Source organism: Balearica regulorum, chromosome 2, assembly GCF_011004875.1.
Source record: "Balearica regulorum gibbericeps isolate bBalReg1 chromosome 2, bBalReg1.pri, whole genome shotgun sequence".
In the NCBI taxonomy this organism is placed as follows: Eukaryota; Metazoa; Chordata; class Aves; order Gruiformes; family Gruidae; genus Balearica; species Balearica regulorum.
Genome location: NC_046185.1, coordinates 29,560,340 through 29,575,547, shown reverse-complemented (window position 1 = coordinate 29,575,547; position 15,208 = coordinate 29,560,340). Strand labels below are relative to the sequence as shown.

General features: G+C 38.8%; 1 protein-coding gene across 2 annotated transcripts; it reads right to left on the bottom strand.

Moving 5' to 3' along the window:
- Positions 1-1,293: 1,293 nt before the first annotated feature.
- Positions 1,294-15,124, bottom strand: RMDN1 (regulator of microtubule dynamics 1). 2 transcript variants are annotated; one of them, XM_075743781.1, is made up of 10 exons: positions 14,866-15,124; positions 14,272-14,383; positions 11,581-11,668; positions 9,740-9,899; positions 8,967-9,056; positions 8,238-8,293; positions 6,121-6,208; positions 4,874-4,904; positions 4,087-4,220; positions 1,294-1,442 (listed from the first exon to the last, which is right to left on the bottom strand). In XM_075743781.1, exons 1-10 carry the CDS (start codon positions 15,007-15,009, stop codon positions 1,404-1,406), a joined length of 942 nt encoding a protein of 313 aa, XP_075599896.1. In that variant the 5' UTR covers positions 15,010-15,124; the 3' UTR covers positions 1,294-1,403. The 2 variants fall into 2 exon arrangements, with proteins under 2 accessions (XP_075599896.1, XP_075599897.1); XM_075743782.1 differs by having other exon boundaries at positions 15,032-15,119.
- Positions 15,125-15,208: the final 84 nt, after the last annotated feature.

Below are 15,208 nucleotides of genomic sequence, written 5' to 3'. Positions count from 1 at the left end.
GCCCCTAGAAGCAGTTCTGCGTATGGCAGGTGGTTTTGTAGTGTGTGAATGCCAAAAATTCAAAGAATCTCTCTGAAATACTACATGTCATCCACCCTGGAACTTTGGCATAGCAAAGACTTCATTTTGATGCTTTACTAACAGAAAAATAAGAATTACTTTGCCGTAAGGGAGAAAACCCATCTTTTAACCAGTTTAATGATCTGAGGCTAGAATTAAAGTTCTGGAGTGTCTCTCAGGTGTGGATTCTTACTGCTGATTTGGCACAGGCTTGGTTAGTCTACACAATTTATACCCCTCGTCTTCCTCCTATAAATTGCAATATCCTTTTCTATTAAAGCAAACACTGAGTATTTATAGTCAATTTGTTCCAGTGTTAGACTTTCTACTGGCAATACCACGCGTATTTGATTGCCTACCTTTTTTTTTTTCCCCCATTATTTGGTCCTCTTTTACTGTTGGGTAATCAGAATATATTGTTTGAGAAGTGTGTAAATATTTTCTATGCTGAGTATCTAAGGTTAATTTATTTTTCTGGTGAAAGTTCCTGCTAAAATAGCAGCAAGAACAAAAACAAAGTTTCACTTTATCTCTACAAACAGAATCCTATGTGCTTCTAAATTGTAGTTCCCGTCTAACGTACTGTGAGGACGCATTCCTCCTGTCACCACAATCAAGGGGAAGGCGTGCGTATGTCCAGCAAGCACAGTGTGGCCACCAAATCCTCAGAGCTCAGACTTGCACTGTGCACATAAGTATTCATATTTCACAGAAAGCTGCTCACTGCATATGCTGGTATCATCCATACAAGGATTTTCTTAGGAGTTCCCTACTTCACTTTTTTTAAAACAAAAACAACCCACAGAACATTTTGCAAAGTCAAATACTTGCATTTAAGCGTAATGGAATTAAGATTGCTTGTGCGGCCTTAATGACAAATCTGTAGGAGCATCTGATAACGTGAGCATACATTACTCCTGAAGGCTGTTGAACTCCACAGGAGAATACTCTAGAAAAAATTGCAGGTTTAGAATTATGTCATGGCCCTGAACCTGCTTTCTTCAAAGTCGTGCTAGTCGTGTTTGTTTCTTACTATTCCTCATAGATAACTTGTAGCTGAACAGTGTAAAAAACTTCATTAAAACCCCATGCAGCCACCGCCCCAGCCTTTCCCATCTGATACATACCCTGCTTGTCCATGAAGCCCTTTATTCCCATGTAAACCAACAGATAGGATCACCGAATCAAACAGATCTTCTAGTTGACAGTTTCATTGAAATGAGATGGCAAGAGCAGGTTTAGGCTATACTTTTATTAACAGCTTCAATAAATCACAGTATTTGGGGTCATCTTCCTATGCTGCTCAAACCTGAGGCACTGAATTCCCATTATCTTGTTTCTTATTATATAGAATTAAGTAACTCCAAAGCTTCTTTCTGTACCTGAAAGAAATAAATGTAACAAAACAGTGGCGGGTAGTTCGAGGCTCTTCCAGCAGAACTCACCCTGCAAGCAGTCGAAATGTTCCACCACAGTTCTGTAAATTCAGAACCCTCCCAAGACCAGTCATTTTTCTTCTGTAGTTAAGATGCTCAACGCTTGCAACACGAGCGGGAATAAAACCACTTATGCCAGTGCCTTCATTTACTACATGTAAGTTTATTTGTGTTGAATACAGATGATTAGCTCCTGATTTGCTGTAATCCAATAGTAGCACGTAGTAAGTTGTCCTGTACTTGACAATAACCAACCAACCCAGGGTTTTCAAAACTCTGGACAGTAGCTAAGGAAGCGTGAGAAGACTGTTTCTGAGACTCCTTTTGCCTAGGGATTTTGGGAAAATCTAATACAATTTGAATATGAACTCTAACACTTTTATTAAAAAACAAAACCCCAACAAACTTCCAGTCCTGACAGAGCAAGTGGTGGAGACAACGTAAGCCAGAGACTGCAGATACTCAGGAGATAAAAAATGTTCAGAAAACTTACCTCTGCCAAATGCAGAGACAAGAATTTCAATTTCTTTGCACAGGCTAGTGTCTTTCTTACTGGACTACTAAGTCTAGTTCCCAATGAATTTTACACATTCACCCTAAGAGTGGAGAGAACAGCACCTCTCAGTTCAGCAGCTCTGCACCCTTCGAGGAGATGAAGGAAACATGTTTGTACCAGGAGGCTGCAGCAGATAAGCGGTTTAACAACTTGGCTACTGCACAAAAATCACTACTGACTCCTTTTGTGTGGTTTCTAAAGAGAGGCAAGCTTTTGTGATAACTGGTTTCATGTGTGCATCCAGCTACTAGTAACTGTCAGAACAACTGACCTATTTATAGAATCGTAGAATCATTTAGGTTGGAAAGGACCTTTAAGATCGAGTTCAACCATTAACCTAGCACTGCCAAGTCCACCGCTAAACCACGTCCCTAAGCACCACATATACGTGTGTTTTAAATACATCCAGGGATGGTGACTCCACCACTTCCCTGGGCTGCCTGTTCCAGTGCTTGACAACCCTTTCAGTGACAATTTTTTCCCTAATATTGTAAGGCCCTCATAACAACTGAATGTTGCAAACACCCGTCTTGACATGGACAGGGATGGGCTGATGATGACTACAACTACGAGCAGAGAACATCGCTGGATCCAAGGGTGGTGATATCTTTTCTCTCTCTCTCTTTTCTTTCTTTTCCTCTCTAACTTAATTTTCAGCACATTAGGGTAATATTGTCACAAGTTTTGCTAAACCCTTACCTTTCATAGTTCTGCTAAGTTTTGAGCATTGTTACGACTTTTGCCAAGCCTCTTATCTTTTATAGTTCCACTGAGTTTTAAGTAAATTTATGATTGGTTTGAACCTCTAAAGTAATTGTCATTACTCCTGATTACCGTGCAGAAAATTAAAAAGTTAACCTCACCCTCTGAATGGGACGGGACAAATATCCAATCTAAACCTCCCCTGACACATCTTGAGGCCATTTTCTCTTGTCCTGTCGCTTGATGAGATGACTACTCTTTTAGGCTATTAAATTCCTATACATTTTGCAAAGCAGTGGAAGAATGAGACCCTTACTCATATTTCTACTGAAAGATGTTACTGAAGGAGCTCACTTTTGGGAGAAACAGTTCAAACCTTACTAGAGAATCTACAGAGGGAAATCTTTCTGAGATGTGAACTGCAAAACTCTACCAAATTATTTCTTACAATTGGGACAGTCGGAATATCACAACATATTTGGATGTCTTTGGTTACAGTTAAAGCATCTCACACTGCAGCTTAAAGCTAAATGAATTGGAGGTCAGTCGACCATCAGAAAAATCAATTGGAAGTCAGGCTTTGTTAGTCCTGATGCTAATAGGATTGTTTATGAAAGGTAACTGCAACTGCCGTGCTTTATACTGAATGCATTATTTGGTCTGAGCAAGTTTAATGGATTACCCGTCCCGGAAGTAACTCTGTATATGTTTAGGTAGGAAGCAAATGCCTACCCAAACCAACCAGGATCCTTCTGAGCAGTTCAACAGTGTAAAGCGCCTCACGTCACCTAGCACTGCAGATTCGCTGTCAAAGATACGTTACACCCATTTGTCTCAATTCGGATAGTCTGAATCTCTCGCTAGGGGCCTGGTAAGGACTGCAATGTTAAGTTTTACGGATCTAGGAAATTTTTGATACACATAGGCTTTTTTCTTTCTCCTGTTCATGTGGTTTTTAGCTCTTCCAAAATATGATTTCTACCTTTCCAGTTTTGGACACGTGAAAAGCGACTCTGTGCTCACATAGACGCAGGTTAGCTCAGGTGCTGCCTTAACTTCAAAAACATGGTTAAGGATGGGTGGTTGTTAGCACTACAAAAACATCATGAAGAAGAAAGAATAACAGTTCTTTATTATAAACAGATTATTTACAACTATTGTGTTCAGAGGCAGTTACCAACATCTAGAATTTTTTGGTGTGTGGATGTGATCCTGGAATATAGGTGCTGAATTACAATTTACTCTGAGTTACCTTTATAAAACATCCCACTGCCATGAAGTCACACATGTTGGTTACAGCATATAATTGTACTATTACAGTTAACTTCCTACCTGTTTGTCCTCTTCGGTATGTGCAGGATAGTCCTTCGCTTTGCTTAACCACAGAAGAGCCATCTTTTTATTGTTTAACTTCAAGTATGTCTTCCCCAAAAAGAGCAAATTTTTGCTGTAGAAATTTGGGTCAGCTGTATAGAGACAGGAGAAAAGTTTTAAAGGAGACTGAGCAGCACACTAGCAAAGCCATGATATAACTTCACTGATATAACTATATACAAATCTTTCATAGAACATTGTCTTCCCTTGTCTTCCTTTATCTTTCAGCTAGTCAGTTTTGCTTACAGTGTCACTCTTGGAGAAATAATACATCCATATTTTCTTTTACATACGGACAGTTTTACTGCCAGTTAGATCGGCACTCCGATCCAAATAGCTTCTGAAATAAAAAAAAAGCATGCTTTTGAAGGGCTTTTGAACTTTAAGAAAATTTAGAAAAACTGACATAAAATTACATTTATGGCTTCCTTCTTCCCCCTGCATTCCAATTGAACACCTTGGGGAAGAGTACTTTGTTACTAATGAAAGCACAAATTTCATTTTAATACTTATTCTGAAAAAAACCCTCTTGTTACACTAAATGATGATAGTAAGCGTGTAACATACTTCGAGTATCTCTGATGAAACATCCCCATGTACCAGTCTAACGTATTGACTAGCACAACAGGCTGATACATTTATCAGCAGATCATACACTATTAAGATAATACTGAAAACTACCAGTTTATTGCAAGTCATCACTCATAAAAGATACTATTCTGTCCAAAAAAGCTAGAAGTATTACCTTCCTCTGCCATGTGGAAGTAACGAAGAGCCTGCAAAAGATAAGGTTGTCTTCTTTAAAATGGAGAGCACCAGTTAGTACCTCTTACGTGAGAATAAACTTTTATGAAATCCGCATACATTTTTCAACTAGTTTCCCATCCTGCACATCAGAAACTTCAGTCTGTTCCTACCTCTTCCTGATGTTACTAGCTGGAGGGAAAATACTGTCAGAGAACTTAAAGTGTGGCTGTATCTACAAAACAGATTTTGTACTGAAACTGCGCGAGTCTTTCCAGAATGGCTCAACTACAGGTTCTGGGACAAGTTTGCTTCTTCAGCCACTTTAAGTGGTACAGAGCTCATTGCTGGGACTGGCACGATTCTGCAGTATTCGAAATCCTGGCTGACACTTTGTATTCTTCTGAGAGTGATTTTCAGCAAAACTTGCAAGCTTCACATTCCATTAAAAAGTTTCCTTTTTCAATCAGAGCTTAAATTGCTGTCTGTGTAACAGCAAGCGACCTTCTACAATTACTTTCTAGTGACTCCTGTCCCCCCCTCACCTTAGAAGAACAAGACAGTGGGCCAGCTGATCTAAGCAAAGATTACAACAGCTGCAGCAAACTTTCCTATTACCAATTTAAATTTCAACTTTCTATATATGTACAAGTGTTTAAATAAGATGCATACTGCGTTAGACGCCCTAGAAGATACACAGAAGACATCCTGCTGTAAGACAGCAGGAATTTTCAAAGTAAAGATGAACAAAAGTACTTTTGACTGAAAAAATCCCATACCGTATGTAGCCGGGGATGAGAAGGTATTTGTTAGAGGTAGGTAACAAAACAAGCTGTTACTTTTTGCATTTAATACAAAGGGGAAAATTCTAATAGTCCTATTAAATAAGTACATGGTGTAACACCATCATATAAATCAGCACTGGAACTAGCACAGGCTGTTATCTGCAATAGATCATAATAGTAAATACAAACTAGGTTACATATAGCTTATTTTCTGCTGCACAAACTACATGAAATAATTTTCACTATTCTGTGCAAGCCACAGCTGAAAAAATTAAAGACTTTTTATGTTTTTAGATATCCCTCACTCTCCTGTTATATTCTCATTTTATTAATGACAGTTGTAAACTCACAAGTCCATGGTTATTCCATAAGCAGAGGTCAACTTTGTCAGGAAAATTAGGAAAATGCTATCAGCAGCTGTGTGTGTGGGAGTAATAATCTGTGAAACATTTTCATATTGTACCTCTTGAAATGTGGAGGTTGGTGGGGTGGCAAATAGCGTTGCAGCTATTTTTCTTTGGTACCATGGCATTTCAGCAAAGGAGTAACACCTGGAGCAAAAGGAAACATTTGTATATACCCTTCACATTTTTCTCTAGTTTTCGAGTAACACTCTCGTATCTTGGGACGTCATAATTGTTGTTTCCAAGAGTCACAACAACTCCAGCGACACTGCAAGTTCTATAAGCAAGCTCTTACAACTGTACAACAAAATAGGAAGATGCCGTGCAGCTCTGCTAAAGAAGTTTTGGTGTGTCTTTTACTGGGAACTGCTATTAACATTAGACAAACCTGGAGACAGTTATTAACCAGCAGACAGCTTTTGAGCTTGCGTGTTTTTAATGATTTATGGGTCTTTGATATTGTTCTAATATATTTGCAAAAACAGGGCACAACTGTGTAATGTCATTGCCTTACCTCAACATTACCTTGTTTTTCTCAATTATTAATATAAAGCAGATCTGCAGTGCATTCCTGAAAGACTCTGATCTATAAGAATGAAAATAAACCCAAGAATCAAACTACTGTGTTCTAGGCTAGGCCATTCTATGCTGTTTTCCTGTCTACTGAGTAACAAAGGTAATCATGCATCTTGAAGATGCTGAAAGGATTAAATATTTGTTAATATCTCAAATACTTAGAACATTCCAGGTGTAAACATTAAATAATGCTATTCACTTTATTACCCTCCCACAACGAGTATAAAAATATTCTTCACTGTATAAAATAGAGCACTCTAGAGGAAGTGAAAAATTAATAAATGCAAATAGGGAAGTGTTCAGAGGGCGGGGGGAGGCATGGAATACACAGTCTGAGTTGAAATTCTGCCATCAGATGTGCCTGATCAGAAATGCCAATAAAAGAGGTTCAATCCAGGAAAGACTAGAAAAAGAGAAACATATTCAAGAATTGGCTGATACCAAATCCCAGCTTCAGATGAAGAAGGTCTGGGATTCAATAATGAGTATATTTAAATATACAATATGAGGATATTTTAGTGCCAAAAGCAGTAATAATCTCACATTTCTGATCACCTTTTCTAATTTGCCTTAGGAACAATGTCTTAAGTACTTTCCAGAGCAGGCTTCCCATCTGAAAACTGACCTTGAGGCTCATTTAGTTGGTAGCATACACTTCTATTCAAAAATTTGGACTATTGGAACAGTTAGGTCATGTGGGAATGAGTGGTGGATGCTGAAAAACTGAAGTTTGTAAACTAATAAGAAAAACCCTCTGGAGCAGTAGATTGTAGTTTACTCTGATACTCAAGAGTCCAGAAAAAATACAGAGAAGGTGACTGTGGTTTTTAGTTGTTTTTTTTTTAAGCTACATTGGCTTTATTTTCAATATCTCAATCTTACAATAGAGATTTCCTGTAAAACAATGTAGCAGCTTTGGTCTCTTTCAGACAAATAACCACAAATGGTGTCTGGAGTCGCTCACTAACACATGAAAGATACCACTTTCAACCAGACCGCTTCCTCAGAATGCCCTGGTTCATATGGAAAGTTGCACTTCCAGTCCCTTTTGCCTGCTGTCTAACAGTAATTCTTAGTAACAATTTCACTGAGCAGTAAATTCAATTTCAGAGATTTTTGTTAATGCATATGCATTTATAAGCTACCCTCACTTCAATGTAACTTTTAAAATACAGTATCATGACAGATAATAACGGAAGTATTTTAGGAACACATCTCACTTTTGATAGCTTTTCGCTATACATGGATTGTATTAAGTTGCAGCTGTCACTGAAATTCAATGCAAATTAACACCATTAGAACAAAATGAGTAGTGCTCACAATCTCTGCTATGGAAACATGTCTGCAAGATGTATTTTTAATAGTTCCATACAGTAAAACAAATAAATTGAACAAACAATTATTTTTCATCTTTTTGAACTGCGTAAGAATTAAGAGCCAGACTTTTTCAAGGCATAATGTCCTATACTCATTCAGTAAGTTTTCATGTTTGCATCAACTAGTCAATTATTCCAAGCATTTCTGCAATTCATAAAAGACATTTTATATTCAGGCAGTTTTCTTTGCCTCATGATAACTTTTGTTTGAAAATACGCCTTACCAAATGCCTATAAGATGAATTGTTGTAGCATCTTTCGGATTCAGCTCAATGGCTCTCTAGTGGGGGGGGGGGGGGGGGGGGGGGGGGGGGGAACAAAACAAGATGTAAAAAGTTGTTCTGCCACCTTTGGATTAAAATACATTACAAAAATTAGACTTGTTATCCTGCTGTTAATTAAACCAAATTAACAGGGTGTAGCATTTCAAGGCTATATGGTATTTATTCAGTGCACAACTAAATCAGCTCATCAGCTCGCCTCCAAAAAACTGAAGACACTGATGGATTTCTAAGTACTTCCGTTTAGTAGGTCATTAAGAGTTTCACATGAGACTTGACATGTTCAGATTTTGATATAATTTCTGGTGATATAAAATTACTAGTCCTTTGTCTTCTCCAGTATTTGTACTGTACTGCTTCCACAGTTAAAAGGACAGCCACACATCCATTTCTCAATAGCACAGTTACATTTTATCTAGTGCTAAGAAGTGTCAAAAGCACTTCAGCTATTTCAGGACTCTCTTCTATAGGAACTTAGTTTACTGCAGGAGGTAATTTGTACTCCTTGTTGCTGGGACAGTGCTGGACTGTAAGAATAACCCAAACCCCAAAGTGTCACCACTTGCAAGAAGTACACTTGCAAATTTTCACCAAAAAATAGTCCACAACTGTCACACAATCTACATATTGGACACATTAATGCTGTCATGTGCAAAAACCTGTTTACATTACCTGGAAGTGCTCTTTGATAACAATGGCATTTCCAATTTTAGTCTTGATTCCTTCAAAATCTCCAACATCACTGAGGCAAATTGCATACCACTGTAATTCAAAGAACAAAAATAATATACAGCGCTATAGCTTTTAATAGTAAATTAAAAAAAAAACCCCAAACAAACCCAAACGGAACAGCTGCTGCCACCACCACTAACAACAAGCAGCAAGAAGTATTTGTTATGAACAGCTCAAGCAGCATCAGAGCAACCTGCTGGTCTGCATGTATAAGGGAATCAATGTCCTCCTCTTATCTGAGATGCCAACACAATTGACTATACTTTATTACCTCTCTACCTGTGAGGGAAGCAGTATAAAAAAGAAAAAGAGCAGAACGAAGCCAGAGCCTGAAGTATTTCCAATGAAATTCCATAGAGCTACTACTGTGCACAGAAACAGCATGCTGAATGTGGGGCGTGTACAATGTTTTTAAGGCTACATCAGGGAAAGATGAGGTGATTACATCAGCTGTAATCAACCTGAGCAGTCATCTCTTTCCATGGTCCTCCACACGTTTAGTTCCTGTTTTCTGTCTACAGGAAATGTAGCTGCAAGTGTCTGAACTCTGATCTTCCAAAAAAACTTAGGGAGAATTAGAAACCTCACTCATTCTCAACTGAAAGGTTAAATTATGCTGAAGTTTGCTGAAACAGCACAATGACATTTGTTCCAGTTTCTACTGGCAGAAATCAAAGAACAAGATTTCAATTAAGGTATTTTGCTTGGCTCACCTTGTGTGCTGCAAAATTTGATTCATTTTTTTCAAGTGCCTTTTTTGCACACTCAAGGGATTCATAAGTCAGTTGTCTTTTCTTCTCTGCAGAAGTAGTACTAAGCTGAGCAAGATCTCGTGATGCTCGGGCCAGCCGCCATAACAGCTCTGCATCATCACTAGTTATGAACACAAACACTAACGTTTTAAAGCAATACTGGAAACAAAGCAAGCAAAGGTCTTAAACTAGTCTTTCAATATGTATCTCAAGTGGGTGATAAGCCAACAGCACATCCTGTGTCATTCTATGCTGTATACAACCCCAAGGTAATAGATGACAAATTAAAGTCCTCGTTCTGCCATTCTGGTCTGTGAAGCAACACAACTGTAGGAAAGGGCTTTGTCTTCTCAAAAAAGATGCAGATTAAAGAAACCCAACAATACCACTCAAAACACCAGAAGGAAAACAAGGACTACTTTGGGTTTAGCTAGACAGTATTTTTTCCAGCATCCACTGATTTTATATTAATGTTTACATTATTATGCATCTTTTTCCCCTATAATTGTACCTAAATAATGAACTTTTTCCTAGAAAAAGTGAAAAAACATAGATTAGCCACACCACCACCACAGAACACTGTACGTTTATATAACTATATCAAATGGTGTATGGTATGTTATAGCCAAAGATAAGGGATTTTATATATGTATGACAACATACTGGTCTGAAACACTGCTTGCACTTTACTATACTTTTACCTAACTATAATTTTAATTTTGGCTTACTATTTTAATAGAGACTTCAACAGTACATTTAAATGTGGAAAGTCTTTCAGAGATTCTGGCTGTCTGGCTATAAAACTCCTGTTCTTCCCCCAACAGGAATACTGAAGTCAAAACTACCAGAAACTAAAAATATTAAAAAGCATACACAAGTTATTGCTAAACTTAGAATATCAATAAAAGCCAATTTTCTTATCTGGCTTACAGCGCCGCAGTCCTCCTCTAATTAACACATTAATACAGAACTAGCAAACTCATTTTTCAGCTAAGTCACAAAAATGTGAAGTACTGCTACTGGAATCATTACTCATCTCAGAATAATTAGTATTTTTATACACCTAGTAGCAAGCTTACACCTTGCTAATGACATGGTGTCCCTTACAGGCTAGGACCTTCATTTAACTTCCCAGGCTTTATACTTGTGCCCCTGGCAAGAATGAGGGGGGGGGGGGGGAAGAAGAAAACAATTGAACAGTTGATTTCCTCCAGAAGTGTTCTAGGAGTGAGATGCCATGTCCCTTCCAAAGGGATGGATTCTTCCATTTGCAATGCATTTTCTGCTTTTTCCTTAAACAGCTTGCCCGACTTCACTTATCAATAATGTTTTGTACAGTTAAGACATAACTATATAAGGAGCTTTTTTTTGTTCAGACTCAAATCCTAACATGAAACAAATGGAAACAGAAAAAAAGGCTGGTCAGCAATGAAAAAGAAATAAAACAGTGACTCTCAAAAAATTTCAATACCAGAATTCTAGGTACTTTGATCATTTAGTAGTGTGTAGACACATTATGAGTTTTTGCATTATATTTTAAAGGGATTCTTAGAGCAACAAAACAAGCAAAAACCCTTCCTTTGCACAACTGAAACACTCGAGTGTTAACCCTCACCTTCTACAGCTACCACTCCTTTCTTCATTCATTTTACCATCAGGAGGAAAAAGATCAAGAGTCCTTCTTTCCTACTTACATAAGGATGAAAGCAAGGTTCTCCACCACCATGAGAACATTAGTTGAAAAACTGATACAGAACAGCATAGAAAAGAAGTCACAGTAATGTCTCAATGCAATCAAGTACCTATTTTTATGCTGAACCAGCAACCGATACAGCTTTTCAGTTTCTCCACTCCCATACAGGTAGTCTGCTTGCTCTATAACTTCTTCCACTTAAGAAGGAATTAAAATTGCAGAAACAGAAGAACAAATTACACATAGTTAAGACATTGTAGCATAAAACATTTTAGAGCAAGACAACCTAGCTGAAACATGAACAAACGATTTAGTTCCTTTTTAGGCCATCATTCCAAACAACTTATGTGCGCAGCAGGACTGGGTAAGTTACATTTACAGTGAACAATTAGGAACAGAAACAGTGCTGAATACATGCTGTTCTCCTGGAACTACAAAACAGCTTTCAGAAACAAAGCTTTGGATGCTTAATGGATTTAACATTCAAAAGTGTCTTTCTCAATGCATCAGACTACCAAAAGCAATTTGCTTTCTTCTTTGTGAAAATGGCAGGGAAAAAAAAAGTATGAAAAATATGACCAGGAAGACAAGAGCAGTAGAGATCTGAGAGTAACAAATCCCCTTCATTAGTATAGGTACAGAATTTAAATCTAATAATAGAAATAAAAAAAAAAAAAATATTAAATATTCTTCATTCTCAATATGGTTCCATAGTTTTACCGGAATATGACTGCAGACTGAATTGGTCCCATTATCTTACTCAACAAACCAAAATGAAACATTGCTTGAAGGTTTTCTGACTGAAGTCCTTAAGATTTTCACAAACACAACTCCAAAAAAGTTCCGTTCATCTACTGAAACCCAACTACTCTCCCAACGGAAATGGGAGAGTACCATTTCCACACCTGGCTGAATATAATAATAATATATATAAAATATGTATATAGTACATAAAACAGCATTCCAGAAACAGAAACCACAGAATACAGGATTCTAGCATGAGAACAGATGGAGTCAGGAGGAAAAATACCCAAAGGGAACCAGGTAGATAATTCTATTGAAGTTTATAATTGTACAGGAGAAGAACAAACTCTGAGTTCACTCTTCTGCCAACATTAAAACATGAAAAGATATCTTTTAAGTCAAAAGTCTTGTCTAATTTCTTACAGAACTTTCAGCTATGTTTATTGTCTCTTTGGTATTACTCGTGGGTCCGTGATCAAACTTCTAAGTCAAAACATAAGCTTTCCCCACCCCTCACTTCATAAAAATTAATCATGTTTATAACTTGAAAAAAGAAAGCTTATCTACTGAAAATGGTAGTCATGTTTCACAGCAGCAGAGTTTTACATACAGAAGAAAAAAAAAACCACCAACACTGCAGGCTACTAAACACAAAAGCCTCCTCTTCAGCTTAAAAAGATCCTAGGATATAAAACACTGAAGATTAGGAAAGCATTCTAGGTAATTTTTAACCCTGCTATCTCTAAATGCTTTCCATCAACCATTTCAAAGATAAGATAAGGGAACGGTCTACGTGGACTTTGGATTTCAGTGTCTAATATTTGCTTCATAGTACATCTTCAGTCTTATCTTCAGTGAACCGTTATGTTTGCTTCCTGAGAATCCCTGAACACTGCTAACAGATCTAATGACTAAATGCTCAGAACTCAAACTTCTGAACACATTTCCCACCAGGTGTTTTATGTAAATTATTAGACTTCTATTTCTTTAAGACTATTTTTCAGGTATTTCTTTTTCACTCTTATTTTCACCACATCTACTACTAGTCTTGCACAGAAAGTACACTAACATTGCTTTTCTTGGCAATGTAAATGCCAGATTCAAACGAGAGCACTAAAAAAGTCCAGAGGCAACTAAGTAGTGTTATTTATGTTCCTCACGGGAAATTTTCTTATTTGTGTACTGAGTAGCTATTCACTGAAGCTCCTTCTATTACACCAAATTAAACAGTTGCTTATCCCTTCAAAAGTCCATTGTCTGAATTTTTCTTTCCATAAGCATAATCATGTAAGATGTTCCTCTCTTTGAGACACAGCGAAACAGGTTTTCTGAACTGACTACTATCTAATCTACACAGTAAGCATACATTTCAGTTGGGCTCATTCTCTGTTCAGTTAGGCCTACTCTCAAACCCCCTTAATTTACCACATGCTAGACAAATTCTAAAGCTGCAACAATATCCCCTTTTAAGATGTTACTTTTCTTCCAGTAGTGAGACTGTCTTTATTCAGATCTTGAAAAGGACGTTTTATCATTTGTTCTATTCTTTTCTGGTAGGTAAAGCAAGGCTTTTCTACACCTTTTTCAGTGTGACAAAACTCCAAGACATTGCATTTCAAACAAAATTGAGACATCTCAGTGCTCCTCGACCAGATTAAATGGAATTGCGCTGTGTTCATAGTGAAAATCTGAACTAAGATTTCCAGAAATTGATTAAGATGGGGTCTGCATTCCTAACTGAACTGTATCTTTCTCAATAAGAGTTATTTCAAAATTGGGCAACAAGTTAGGTATCATACACCTTGTGTGTGTATTATACCTTGGACAGGAGGAGCTACTAGATCTGCTTTCAGTGACGCTTGAAAGAACCTCTTGTTAAACTGCTACAAGGCTACCCTGACCCAATTCAAAAGCATCCTATCACAGAAACACACTGCATGCAGCTTTAACGGAGAAAATAAAAAGTATTACGCTATTTTCCTATATAATTCTGGCACTAAAATTTTTAAGTTTTGCATTAAAATAACCTACATAGTTCAAAACTTTAAAGTATTACCTTTGAAGCTTGCATGAACCTCAGCAAAGCCAGGGAGCAGCTTGTGAGCTTCATAAACCAAAAAGGACCCTGTAGAGAGCACAAGCCCCCTTTGAAGGCTTTTTATAAGCACCTGCATGGGATCATATATATTAATAAACATTGCCATTCTGAGTTAAAAAAAGTTCTTTTCATCTCTAGCACCAGTTATAGTTCAGATTTTGAACAGAGAAGAGACTTTTAAAAGCTAAAAAAAAAACCTTCACAAGTAACCAACACCACATCATCAAGAGGGTATTTAAGTTTTTTCAACAGAGGCTCATAATTACGCTTTAAAATATGAACAGACCACTAGACTGAAAATAAACCATAAATACGGAGCAAGCACATGGTAAGAAGCAAAACAAGCAAACGAGCACGGGGATCCCGGTTGTTACAAAACTAAACCAGCCCCCTTCGCTACGTCCCGCCAAGCCGGAGCCTCCACAGCTGCTCCCTCCCTCCCGCCGGCGGAGCGGCCTCGGGGGTGGCGACCGGCGGGCACATGCCCGCGACAACACCCTGCAAGCGGCCGCGCCCGCCGCCCCCCCCCCCCCCGAGCGGCAACCCGGCTACCTCGCTCCCGCCGGCCCCGCGGCGAGCCCCCGGCCGCCCCCGTCCCCGTGGGCCGCACGTCGCGCCTCCCGCCTCCCGCCGGAGCAGCCTCCCTAAGCAGGCGGGGCCGCTGCGGAAGGGCCGCGCCAGCACCAGCGCCGCCATGACACCAGCTGTGGCCACCGACCGCCGCCTCCAGCACCGCCCTCCGCCGGCGGAGGAACCGGTCCATCCCCCAGCCCTGACCGGGTGAGGAGAGAAACGAGGGCAACGGCCACCCGTTCCGCCGCTCCGAGCGCCAGCCACTCCGCGACCCGAGCCACGCCCCCGCCCCAAACAGGTCACCGGCCTAGGACGGGGGCGT